The following is a 13,873-nucleotide window of genomic DNA, read 5'->3' on the forward strand; positions in this document are numbered from 1 at the left end:
CATGAAAGCTGCCCATTGCATGCTAACTCTGTGCTATAACTGGGGCCACATCCTTAAAGTTTCTCTTGACTCTTACAATCACAATGTGTATCCCTGGCCAGGACAATCTGCAAATGCTGTATTTTTGTCTGTGAAAATATAATTTTTTTTTTTGGTTTTTACGAGACAGGGTTTCTCTGTATTGTTTTGGAGGCTGTTGGTCCAGCCTGGCCTCGAACTCACAGAGATCCGCCTGCCTCTGCCTCCCAAGTGCTGGGATTAAAGGCGTGCGCCACCACCGCCCGGCGAAAATATAAATATTTATAGTAGTATCTGCTTATAGGGTTGTCTAGAGGATCAAGCGATCTTTCTATAAGTGTCGACACATACATATGTATATTACTTGCCACAGATACTGTTGCCATAAAACTCGTATTTTCTACTAATCTGATGAAGAAAACCCATCTTCCTTTTCACCTTCCTTTCTTATCTGTATGTAGCTCTAGATCATCTGTCATATGAGATGATAGCATGATTGCAAACATACATATAAGAAATTAGAAACATGGTGGAGTGCTTTAAGGTAAGATGGGGAAACAAAGATTTTCATCTTTTTTCCTCTTTATCTTGCCTGCCCATAGGAATAGATGCATTTGACCTTGATGGGTTCTTGTCTAGACACCAGAGTTGAGTTTCATGACAGTCTCTGAAACAAGGATCCCTACACTTACACATCCATTTTTATTTCTGGACAGGGTCTTTGCCAATCTGCACTTGTCCTCAGGGATATACAGGAAATGGTTTCGGGCCAAATGGATGTGTACCCTTCAGTAACATTTGCTCAAGTCACCCGTGTGTACATGGACAGTGCACAGTGAGTCTTGCTCCTCCTGGGGAGATTAAAACTTGGAAATAATCACTATTTAATTTGTATGATTCATAAGTTTAAAGATTATGATTCAAACTTTATGCTAAGGTCTCTCATTCACAGGTTACAGATAGGTAGTAACCAGTAAGCTGATTTTTTAAAGATTTATTTATTTGTGTGTGTGTGTGTGTGTATGTGTGTATGTGTGCCCTTGTATGGACTAGTGTGCATCACATGCATGTAGGTGTCTGCAGAGGCAAGAAGGTGTCATGTTTCCTAGACCTAGAACTAGAGGCAGTTGTGAGCTGCCTGGTATGGGTACTGGGAATTGAATCCCCGCCCTCTACAAAAGCACTAAGCCTTTATAACTTTGAGCTATATCTTCAGCCGTGACGTATTTTTTTTATCAGTGATTTTTAGAATATTAAGCAAACTCTATATTTTATGGGAACAAATATGACTAATTATACTTAGTAATTAATGAATTTCTCAACTGGAGAATATATGCTATAGTTTAATTCTTGTTAAATATACACCTTATGCTGTTGTTACTTTCCATGATTTGTGCTGGTTCTGTTATACAGTCTGCCCATTTGTTTTATAGTATGATGCATTTATTTTCTCCTTAGGACACATTATCTGGTTATTTCTGTAAGTGTGACTCAGGCTGGTCTGGAACCAACTGCACAGAAAACATTAATGAGTGTGTGAGCAACCCCTGTTTGAATGGAGGCACCTGTATCGATGGTATCAATGGCTTCACTTGTGACTGCACAAACTTCTGGACTGGGTATTACTGTCAAACACCCCAGAGAGGTATGGAAGACATCCCATCAACCGCAGATACTCTCAGCTTAGGGACCTTGTCTTCCAATAAGCCTGTTGCATATTTGCAAATGTAACCTGACTTCTTACCAGTTTAGGTGTTAAGACATAGATTTCTCCTTGCAGAGATAGCATAGAATTCACAAAGTAGAAATTTATAAACCTCGTTTTAAACAAGAAACATTTTCTTCAAAAATATTGTTAGTATTTTTCATGTTTGTTATATTCTTTCAGAATGTACCATTTACTTGGGACCTTCCCTTTTTGGTTTTCCTAGAGGGCCACTTCATGCATAGCAGGCATCTAATGTTCACAGAATACCCTTCGGCCTTATTTATCATTCTCCTATTTGCTGATGCCTTGGTTCTTCATCATCTCTTTAATCAAGGTTTAGCTTATTTTTCATTAATCTTCCATGAACATCCTTTATCCTATCCATATCACCATGTTTTTCTCTAGTTCCCTAGAAATTCTCTCATTCAAGCCAGGCAATTTTCTTTTGCTACTTAACTCCATGGACCACATGAGAATTACCACTTTTATTTGGGCTATTTCCCCTCATGAACTCCACAAATCCTTCCTTTATTTCCCATCCAGATGCATCTATTACTTCGACAGCACACTCAGGCTCCTCTAACTACTCCACCCTCTCTCTTCTTAATCCTGCGCTGGAATCAGTGCATTTACTGGGGTCTTACTGCATGTTTAAGGCAATGATAAAATATCGAAGCATAAAACATCGTCTCCTCCTCCTATCTCCTCACTGTATAGTCAGGGAGCTAAGTCTGCCATGGAACAGCAGGAAGGGGGCATGAGATGGCAGAACTAATTCTGTGATTGAATCACAGGGTAAAGTCTAGTTCATCAAGGTTTGGAGAATGGCAGCCAAAGAAAATAAAGGAGCCGAGTGAAGTTTGTAGACAAGGTGATGGGTATGAAATGGGCTGTGGATACAAAGCAGGGTGTGGCTTGATGTAAACTGAAAGGGATCAGAGAAGAGGAAATTTCAGAGTGGGAGATGCCTGGCCTCTTCCTTTTGAGAATCTATGAAAAGCATAGTTTATCTTTGTTTTTGTTTGTTTGTTTGTTTGTTTTCAGCTTGTGGAGGGATCCTCTCAGGGACACAAGGAAGCTTTGCCTACCAGAGCCCTAATGATACATATGTTCATGATATTAACTGTTTCTGGGTTGTCAGGACTGATGAGGAAAAGGTAAACGTAATCATTGTTGTCCATAACCAGATTTCATTTGTATGTCTAAAAATTCGATACATGAGGCATATATAATCATGTGTATATATACATATAGATTATTTATGATGATAATTCATATTGAATATTTGGTGAGTGCTAGACTTTGGGCTAGACACTTTGTTCATCTTTCTCTAACTTCATACATATTATTTTGAATAATCTTTATTTTACAATTGAAATAATAGAATATAAGAAGTTTTGTCATTTTTTAAATAGTACCTAGTTTATAAGAAGAATAGAAAAATATTCAAGTCAAGTTTGGTTCTAGAGTCCATTGTGGTTTTTTGTTTGTTTACCTCTGGTAAGGAAGGATTCCCAACATTGGGGGATCTAGCTTTTAGCCAGTAGTTAATCTGTAATACCATGCTTTCACTACAAAAGTAGTATTTGAAGATGACCACAGACCTCAGTGGACTATCATGAAATGGTGGCAATTGGTATTAAGATGATTCCTTAGGAAGCATTTGCTCTGTGCTTGATACCATGTGTCCCTTATACATCAGTGTACTTTAAACTCTAAAGCTAGGAATTATTAACCCATTTTATACATGCATAAAGGGGGTCTAGAGCTTTTGAGACATTTGTCTAATATGTGGGTTTTTAAATAACATACTTTTTTTAAAAAAAGAAACAGCCTCAGGCCATCTGATTCCAAAGTTCATGACTCTGAGCCCCTTCATGAACACTTCTGAACCCATGATTTCTATTTTCATCGTTCCTCAATACTCAGATTTCCAAAGTATTTCTTTTCAAGTAATTCTTAGACTTAAAGTGGTATGCCTTAATACATAAGATACTCTCTTGAAATACCATTCAATTTCCCCAGCAAAATAATGCTATAGAGAACATTGTGTGAGGGTCAGAAAATATTATTTTCCCTTAAGGAAGGACAGCCAGTTGTAGCTTGGTCATTACACAATAGAATAAATTCCAGAAAAGTTTCCCACTGGGTATGTTGTGTGAATTTCCTTCCTTCCATTTAGTTCTAGTGAATTCCATTTCCTGACATTGAAAATATATTTTTCCAAGGAAAAGATTTTATGTGAAAAAATTTATATGTATATTACCTTTTTAAGAAAATTTATTCCATTTTTCATGATATAATTTTATATATTCTTTTTATACATTTTCTATATTGTTTATATATAATAGAATAGAAAATATAAGCAACTAATTAATATTTATTTGATTTCCATTTAAATTGCTTCGAGTTAGAAAATAATATAATTAGAGGAAACATTAAAATTTCTAACATAGAATTTTCAAAACATCTAGAAATTATTTATCCTAGCTGAATACTAGTGTGATTTTAGATTCTGGTGAAAATTAAATCATAGCAGCCTTCTTTTATGTTAAATAGGGCTATCAATTTAAGATCTTCATGATATTCAAGATGTGCACTTGATGGCCCCATTCTACATTTGTGCTTAGTACTTTAAGCATTACCCTTGTCCTGCTTTCTTCTCTGGGCTGTTTGCATTTTGATGGTGTCCAGCCCCTGAAGGCCTTCCCCTGGCCCACTTACCCCACCCACACTGGAGTCTTAGCTAGGCTGAAAACCCTGTGGCATCAATGTGGCATGGGGGTAAACACATTCCACAGGTTCAGGGTAAATTCTCAGGAATGTAAATCTCAGACATTTGGACTGAAGGTATTTTTTTTTCAAATGACCATTTTTTTTTTTATTTAGAAACACTCCTGGCCATACACTTGATAGATTAGTCAGTTTGATCTATATTTATTTCATTAAGAGTTTTTTAAGTTGACTCGCAGTGTTAGTACATTTTTTGTGTGTGTGTGTGTAACACAATATGATCATGGTCATTTGATGATGCATGCAATATATAATGAATCGATTAGGGTAAGTAGCATTTCCATCTCCCCAGGGACTCTTTCATATTTCTATATGAATTAAAATTTGGTTTGAGTGATTTTAAAGTCAACCCTGTACATGTAGACTTGCTGCACACGTTGAGACTTGCACCACTAGGGCTCGGTGGTTCTACCTATCTCTTTATGCTTGCTTGGAACAATCAATTTGGCATTAACGTGGAAACGCTTTTATGCTCTTCCAGATTGTGCATATCACTTTCACGTTTTTTGACTTGGAATCGTCAAGTAACTGTCCCCGAGAGTTTCTTCAGATCCACGACGGAGACTCCTCAGCAGCTTTCCCACTCGGGAGATACTGTGGCTCCAAGCCCCCACAGGGGGTCCACAGCAGTGGCAACGCTCTCTATTTTCATCTCTTCTCTGAATACTTAAGGCGTGGGAGAGGCTTTGCAGCGAGGTGGGAGGCGAAGCAGCCCGGTGAGTGTGACCTGAGAAGGACGCAAAACAAACTTTCAGAATACTGTGGCGTTTGGGGGACCTAGAAATAATGCAACATTTCAGATAACCAGTTTAAGAACTAATAATGTTAGAATGAATTTGATTTTGAATTTAAGAACAGAAAAATTGGTATGTGTCACAAAGTTTAAAATGCATGAGTAGTAATGAGGGCCTTATTAAATTACAGGACAGAGTTTTGTGAGTTGTTTTAGTACATTTTATATTTGTATTAATTGTTTCAGAACTTAATACAATTTACCTTTAATGTATTTACTTCCTCTCATCCCCCTAATTTCTCTCAGGTCCACCGTTACCTTGCTCACTTCGTGTCACTTTCTTTTCTTTTCTTAAAAAAGTAATTCACCAAGTCCAGTTTGTGTTCCTGTACACTCCTAGAGGTGGAGCCGTCACTGGGGCTGTTGGAGTGACGGTCACCAAAAACCATCAAATCTGTGTTTCCTTTTACGACGCAGACTTTATATCCATTCAGAATGTGATTGGTTGCTCCATAACTGGTTCATCCTGCTTTGGCACCCATGAACTTACCGTGTTGTACTTACTGCAGTTTACAGGGTTCACAGATGAATCCCACCCCCCCAGTAGCCTGCATAGAACCTTCTAGAATTGTGAAATCTAGCCAACAGGGAGGAAACTTCCTCGATTTCTCCATGTCCTATGACGAAAGGATGTGCTGTCTTCATCAATAGGCTCTCACCACCAATCAGAAATACATTTTTATAACATCTACTAGTAAATTTACTACAAGAATGTCACTGGGGACATTGTCTGTTCATTTCTGTAATAGTCCTTATTTAAATGACCACTTGATAATTATTTTTCATTGTTCTTAGGTATTTGTTTGTTTTGTCCCTGTTTTGTTGTTGTTGTTTGCTTTTCTTTTCTGACATAGAGTCTCACTGTTTGGTTCCAGCAAGTCTGGAACTCACTTCATGGAGCAGGATGGCCCTGACCTCATGATCCTCCTGCCTCTGTCCTCCAAGTGATGGAGCTGAAAGTTTGTGCCACTAGACCCAGCTGTTCTTATATTATACTCAGTTGGGACTCGCCTTTTATAAGCTTTTATCTGGTAAGGTTTCATAGATTTCAGTTAAAGTTCAAAGATTCTTTTCTATTTTTCATGTACCATCATGTCATCTGTGAGGAAGAATATTGTTAATCTTTAGTATTTTTTGAACTTGTACATATTTACTTATTGCCTTGGCTAAAACCTGTAATATGGTGCTAAGATAAAGTAGGGAGTAGAGTATTTTGTCTTTTTCCTGACTACATAGGGTAAACATTGAGTATTTTTTTCATTGAACACAATGTTAAATGTAAATTTTTGTAGGTAACTTTTTATCAAACCAAGGGTATTTTCTCCTATTCCAATTTCTATATAGCATATGACTGAAAAGTTCAGGGTTATGGAATCTTAATTCGTTTATTTTGTGGGCCTGAATTTTGGAAAGGAGTCAGCCGATTCTGTAGTTCTTAGAAGGTCCAAGTGGTCTACTCAGTCAAAATGGGTCACTTGACCTTGATAAATTGAGCTCTTGTCTGAAATGTGAGACACTGGGTTTGAGCCCCAGCACTAAGGAAAACAGCCTTTGTCATATGGACAACAATATTTTCTTTTAGATGACAGTTGTATCAGACTGTTGCCCCTCTAATAAGTGTTCTTTTATGTCTATTGTCATCTCTCAGAGAAAGCCCTACAACAAAGCCAGGCAGGTGCTGACAGCTGTAGCCAATTCTTTAAAGTCACATTGTATTACTTCTGCCACTTTAGTGTGTTGAATCCATCTCAAACCTACTTACATTGAAGGTGAACTTTACTCTCTCCCACATTTAGAAAGCTTAACTTACTGTTGCTTTTATAATTTTCCTGAGATCGTGGCTTACAAGGTTTGGAAAGTGGTTTCTGGGAGGTGGAGGAAATTGATCCTCAGAGTAGGCTGGCTAGCTAGATGAACCAAACTGACAGACTCTAGGTTCAAGGGAGAAGGCTTGCCTCGATGTGTAAGGTGGTGTGTGATGAGAAAAACACATGAAGTTGAGCCCCGACCTCCGCAAACACACACACAGGTGTACATCATGCACTCACACCCCACAAAAATGCATGTTGATGTATGCACTGAAGTGAAGAATTTTACTGTTTTATCTTTATCCATATGTTTTAATGTATATTTTTACAGTATTCAGTCTAAGATATTTTCCTATTTTTATTTTGGTTTCTCAGTGACTGCTAATTACCGGTGTGGTCACTTAGTAATGAAGCAGTATACCAAGTATTTGGAATTGCTTCATGGACTAATGTTTTTATTTTGGTATTTCCAATAAGGTGAGGAAAAAACTTGTATTTTGCAATATTTGGATATGACCATCTATATATGTTAGCTTAGTCAATTTGTTCAGTAGCTTTGTTCAAATATTTTATTTCTCCAGTGACTTAAGATGTTTGCTCTACTGATGTGAGAACTGTACTGAGATACCAAGCAGTGATTATAGAGCTCATTTATTTTGTTCTGACAACTTTGCTTAATACATTTTATTTGATTTTCCTTTTCTAGTTATTTCAAACATTTATTTTTTTCCTCTTCCTTCTGTGTGTAGTGAGAATGTCTAAGAACCGCTCTCTGAGTAAATATCAGTTATACCTTGTTGGGCTAAGTATCGCTACCATGATGAGCATTAGAGGTCCAGAGTTGAGGCTGCAGTGTAACTTACTGCTCTTGCTGCCTGGAGTACCCCTGACAAGGATCATTCTAGTTCCTGGGATTTTTTCTCTTGCTGTTGTTGGTGTTCCTTATCTTTTTTGGTCATCAACTCCACACCAGCCCTATACAATATGGATTATTGATGTTTTATCGCCCCTCCAGGCTCTCTCCTCAGCCTGTTGATTGCTTCTTTTGGTGTGCTGAAACATTTTATTGTGATGTATCAGGTTTTCCTACTAATTATAGACTTTTGTTGCCTGTGTGTTTTTGGAATCATGTCTAAAGTGATTATTCAGATCTATCATATGGATCTTTCCTTCTAGCTTAATAGTGGTTTTACAGGGTCAGTCCATATATTTAAGTCATTTACACCATTTTGAGTTTGTATTTCCATAAGGTATGAAATAATGATCAAGTTCAATTCTTCTGCAAGTGGAGAACCAGCTCAATCAACATTTATGACGCAGGTTATCCTTTCTCTATTGATTGCTCTTAGCACCTTTTTCTAAACTCAGTCAAGTAAGAAACAGATTTATTTTTGTGTTTTCTATTCTAATACATAGAACTAGATGTCTGTTTACATACTACTAATATAGCTTTGATTAGAGCTGCTTTGTATTTTTTTTATCAAGTGCTGTGATATCTCTAGCTTTGTTCTTACTCAGGATTGTTTTACTCACTTGGAGTCTTTGTAGTTTAAATGAATTACAAGACCAATTTTCTGTTTCTATGGAAAATAGCACTGGAAATCCGAAGGAGGTGACATTGACTTTGTAGATCACCTTGGGTCCTAGGCTGTTTTTAAAATAATACTAATTCTTCTAATTTTGAGTGTATATCTTTCCATTTATTTGTATTTTACTCAATTTCACTTAGCAGTATTTTGTAGTTTTCCGTCTATAGATATTTCCACATTTTTGGTTAAATTCCTCATGAGGTGAATCACTTTTTGATGCTATTTTGAATGGGATTTTTTTAAAAAAAACTTCTTATTTTGGATAATTTATTATTAATATATGCATTGTTAATGAATAACCTGTAGCCTTCCTGAATTAGTTCATTAGCTTATTTTATTGATTTATTTTTGGTGGAGCCTTTAGGGATTTTTTCTGTATGTAAAAATACATCTCTTGCAGGTAGAGAGAAATTTGCATTCTATATAGGGTTATTTCACTTCATCTTCAAGCATACCCTTAAATACATGGCACCAGTATTCATTGGACCAACAGTCAGTCACTTTTATGCTCTCACCCTAGAAGAATATTATCACACATAAGATTTTAAATTTCCTTTCTGCCAGCCTTTAAATCTGCCCTCTCATTGTCTCTGTCCTCCGTAGTTTCTCTCTGGAAAGTCTATTGTAATACTTAGGCTGCCATGTCGTGCCTTCTAATATCCCTGCTGCCTCTCAATATAGACAAGGCTATGAATGTACTTCACTACTTTCTTCTTTTTAAGTGTAATTTATTTTCTTCAGTGCTTTCTTATTCTTACATTCCTTTCCCCCTTTCAATCAGTTCTTCTTTTTTTAAAAGCTTGATTCATTTGTTTACTTTCTTTTGGAAATTTTTGGAATGTCTAGGTATACAAGGTCCTGTTTCTGCTCTGTCCATGTAATGTTAAAAATCACTTACCCTGTAAAGATGTTTCTGTTGCAGATAGCACATTTTAATTTTTCCTCTGGTATTTTGTTTTTTTCATTTACTGATATTCATATATCCTGATTACAATTTCTCCTCTACTCCTTTTAGTTCCTCCCCTTCCATCTAGGTCCACTCCCTCTCTATCTCTCACAAGAACACAAACAGGGAATATAATATGATATGATATGATGTGATGTGATGTGGTATGGTGTGATATGATGATATGATAAAACACAAACTAACCATCAAAAAATTAAAATTGTCTTCAACAAGACAAACCAATAGAAGGAAAAGAACCCAAGAGAAGGCACAAAATAGAGGGTCAGTAATCCCATAAAAACACTAACCTTGGAACCATAATATTTATGCAGAGGACCTGGTACAGATCCATGCAGGCGGACACTGTGCATGCTTCCTCAGTGTCTGTGAGCTCATATGCTCTTTCATAATGTTGACTTAGAGAGCCATGTTTTCTTAGTGTCCTCCGTCCTGTCTGACTCTTGGATTATTTCTGCCTTTCTTTCCACGGGGTTCTCTGAGCCCTGAGGGGAGGGATTTGATTGAGATACCCAATTTATGGCTGAACGTTCTAAGTTCTCTAACTCTCTGCTTAATGTCTCATTGTGGGTCTCTGTATTTGTTCCCATTGACTGCAGGAAAAAGCTTCTCTGATGATGGTTAATCTACGAGTACAGAAGAATGTCATTAGGAGTCATTTTATTGATGCTTTTTTTTCCATTTTTAAGGACAGTAGTACTTGGTTTTCCCCTAGGTCTCTGGTCCATCTATTCTCTGGTTCTTGGTCTCCCAAGCAGTGCTGGGTGTGGGTTGCATCTCACGTAGTGTACCTTAAGTGAAATCAGACGTTGGTTGGCTACTCCCACAAGCTTTGTGCTACCATTGTCCTAGCATATCTTGCAGTCAGGACACCATTGTAGAGCAAAGAGTTTGTGGCTGGCTTGGTGTTACATTTCTCTTTCTGTAACTTGCAGAGTACTTTCCCATATTAAAGATGCTAGAACAAGGAGGAAGAAGATCTATGTAGGCACCAGCTCAACTTCCCCATGTTCAGCTGGCTGTGTAGGCACTATCTTTAGAAATGGGGTCTTGCCATAATTTATGTAGAGCAACCTACAGCTTTGTTAACAGCCTGGGTTGATCAGGACTCCTTTGACCAACAACTCAATTAGATGTAATCCAATCCGATACTAGAAACTTCATTTGGTGACAAGACATGTCCAGTTTTGGCTTTGTCTCCTAAGTTATTTGATGATTTCATTTAGATCTCCTACACACACACACACACACACACACACACACACACACACACACACAAGCACACAGGCACGCGTTAGGAAACTTCTATTGTATCAGGTTTTTACACTACTCACTAATTGGTCCTTAATTTTAGCTGTCTCTCCTTGTATTCCATTCCTCATCTCCCTCTTCTCTTTAGTCTCCTGTCCCCTCCCTGCCCCTACTGTTGCAACAAATACCTTGTATATTGGCCTTATTCCAACTTTGTCACTGTGCCTTTGGGATTGTTCAGTCAAAAAGCATGCATAAGGTTTTGCTATTTTATGTGACAAACTTATTTGCAGTGGTCATTATATATTCTTATAATAATGTGAGATGGTGACTATTTCTTCATAGCCAGTCTAGTAATTTGCTTTTAAAAAGTCTGAACATTTATCACTTGAGAGTAAAGAACCCTTAGCTGAGTGGTAGCAGAGATCCTGGACAATTTCCTACATGTACAAGGGACACCGGAATCTTTTCAGTGTACTCTTTCTCCGTATTACTGCTCTTTTTTGAAATTTTCTACATTGTGGGTGATAAACTGTTATATATTACATCTACATTTGATCTTTAACATTTTACATTGATTATATTATTTTACAAATTAAAAAGTTTTATACTCATAATAGATTTTTTTCATAGTAAAGTTTGTTTATTTATGGTTGAATGAGCCCCAAATTATTTGTTTTTTTTTTAATTTTATTTTCCAGTTTAAATTTAGATAAGAAACAAGGTTGCTTCACAAGTCAGTTCCAGGTCCCTCTCCCATTCCCTCCCTTCCTCCCGTGCCCTCCCCCCCCCCCCCCCCGTTATCCCCTCATTTATAATAGATTTTTTAGTTAAGTTTTACAAAATGTACTTTCATCTGATCTTGGATGTTCCCTGTGAGGAGAAATGAAAACTGTGTAACTAATTCTTTCAGGTTTTGCTTTGGTAATAAAAGCTTGGTCTGAGTAGTGTGTATAGTTACATGAATATCTTATTTTATGTACTTAAAGCATCACCTTAGAGCTGGGCGTTGGTGGCACACGCCTTTAATCCCAGCACTTGGGAGGCAGAGGCAGGAGGATCTCTGTGAGTTCGAGACCAGCCTAGTCTACAAGAGCTAGTTCCAGGACAGCCTCCAAAGTCACAGAGAAACCCTGTCTCGAAAACCCAAAAAAAAATCACCTTAGTTCATTTCTTTCTTAAGGTATTTTTATCAAAGTCTAGATTAGTTGGTATTTCTACTTTTTGATTCTATAGTAACATTTCTTACTAGTCATCACAAATTCTTTATTGAATAAATGTGACTATTAAAGAGAAAGTTTTCTTTATAACATTTCCAGTCATTGACCATCACATAAGGAATTGGCATGGTGTGCTGGAGATGTTGCCAGGAAGCCCCATTCAGTGCCCTACTTGCTTTATTCCTGAGACAGTGACTTAATCACTCTGTACATTTAAATGTCTACATTTATAAAGTGAACAATGTATTTATTTTATAATTTATATATCATATACTTTATATATGATTTATATAAGACAATTTATTTTGTAATATATAACATACAAATTTAATTTGTTATCGTATATGAAAATACTTCTCAAAAGAAAATTATGTGTTCCTTAACTGTTTTGAAATATAAAGTGTTCTGGTTTGTTGAAGGGTATAGGGCTGACAGAAGTTCCAGAATTTTTAGAGTTAATATATAGAAACTAATCTTGTAGGATAAAGAACTGAATCTATATTCACATTATTTATGTTTCAGAAGACTCATCTCTGTGTTTTAAATCACATAACTATACAATGTTCTGTAGGTACAGAGTTCCTGCATGGATGACTTGTTTACTTATTAGTTTGTAGTAGTTTATAGCTCGAAGGACTGTGCAATTTATGAGGGCCTCTTAGCCTAATTTCTTCACAGTTATGTAAAAGATCTTGCCTTCTGACAGCAGAGTCTATGAGAATTTTGTGTGAATTTAGCCCACATGTGAACTTGGTCATTTTCCTTCTTATTTCAGAGTGTGGGGGCACACTGACTGGTGATTATGGATCTATTACATCTCCGGGGTATCCTGGAAACTACCCTCCAGGAAGAGATTGTGTCTGGAACATTATAGTCAGCCCTGGATCCTTGATAACATTTACCTTTGGAACCTTGAGCCTGGAGAACCACAATGACTGCAGTAAAGATTACTTAGAGGTAAAAAAAAAAAAAGGAAAAAAACCCTACATTTAGATAGGCCATGGTTTGATGTGATTAGTGTTCAGGACATGGGTTAAAGATGCCCATGGATGGCCCAAGTTTGTTACCAATACTTAGATAGCTGATGCTAAATCCTTAATCTCAATCAGGCTAGTTTGTTAGTCCATTTCTAGGTCTGTCTTGAGTGTGGAAGAAACTGCCTTGCCTTTCCCCATCCCTAACTAGAGATTCAGGCTCCTGGAGTGGGAATAAATCCTGAGCAATGACTGTCTCCTACAACAAAGATTCCAATTTTTAGTCATCCAGGGCAAACCCTTAGGTTGTCCTGCCACTTGATTTTAGTGGCCCATAACAATTCTGTGAGAAGGATTGTCTGTGTTAAATCTCACTGGAAAATGTTGCAAATCTCCCTTAAGAGGAGCAGAGTCAGCCTGCTTTATCCCACATAGAGGAGGAAAGGGCCTGTTACATTCACATTCCATACACAATTAGATCCATCAAAAACGTTGCTCTCCACTTGTAGACTGGAAAGGTCAGTAAGGAGATTGAGTTCTTAGGTGCTTCCTGTACTTTTGTCACTGTAAATTTTAGCACCCTACAGCACTGCTAAAGAGTCAGTGAGCCTTTCTTAGCCCATTAGAGAAGGATGGAGTGCTGTGGAATTATTCATCAAGGATGAAGGATGCAGCTGCCAAGCAGGTCTCCAAAGCTGAAGTCATTAGTCATTAGCAGTGGTAATAATGGATTTGAAACCTTTGGGGATGACTCA

The 13,873-nt window shown here is 37.2% G+C and overlaps 1 protein-coding gene across 1 annotated transcript in view; it reads left to right on the forward strand.

Annotated features, from left to right (window-relative positions):
- The window catches only part of Cubn (cubilin), a 197,437-nt gene that overhangs the window by 11,331 nt on the left and 172,233 nt on the right, over nt 1–13,873 (forward strand). Inside the window, exons 8-12 of the mRNA XM_040755469.1 lie at nt 735–853; nt 1,477–1,663; nt 2,771–2,883; nt 5,001–5,235; nt 12,920–13,101. Of these exons, the coding sequence (XP_040611403.1) occupies nt 735–853; nt 1,477–1,663; nt 2,771–2,883; nt 5,001–5,235; nt 12,920–13,101 (836 nt within the window). The remainder of the gene's footprint in view (nt 1–734; nt 854–1,476; nt 1,664–2,770; nt 2,884–5,000; nt 5,236–12,919; nt 13,102–13,873) is intronic.

This window comes from Mesocricetus auratus, unplaced genomic scaffold (assembly GCF_017639785.1).
Source record: "Mesocricetus auratus isolate SY011 unplaced genomic scaffold, BCM_Maur_2.0 Super-Scaffold_100013, whole genome shotgun sequence".
NCBI classification, from domain to species: Eukaryota; Metazoa; Chordata; class Mammalia; order Rodentia; family Cricetidae; genus Mesocricetus; species Mesocricetus auratus.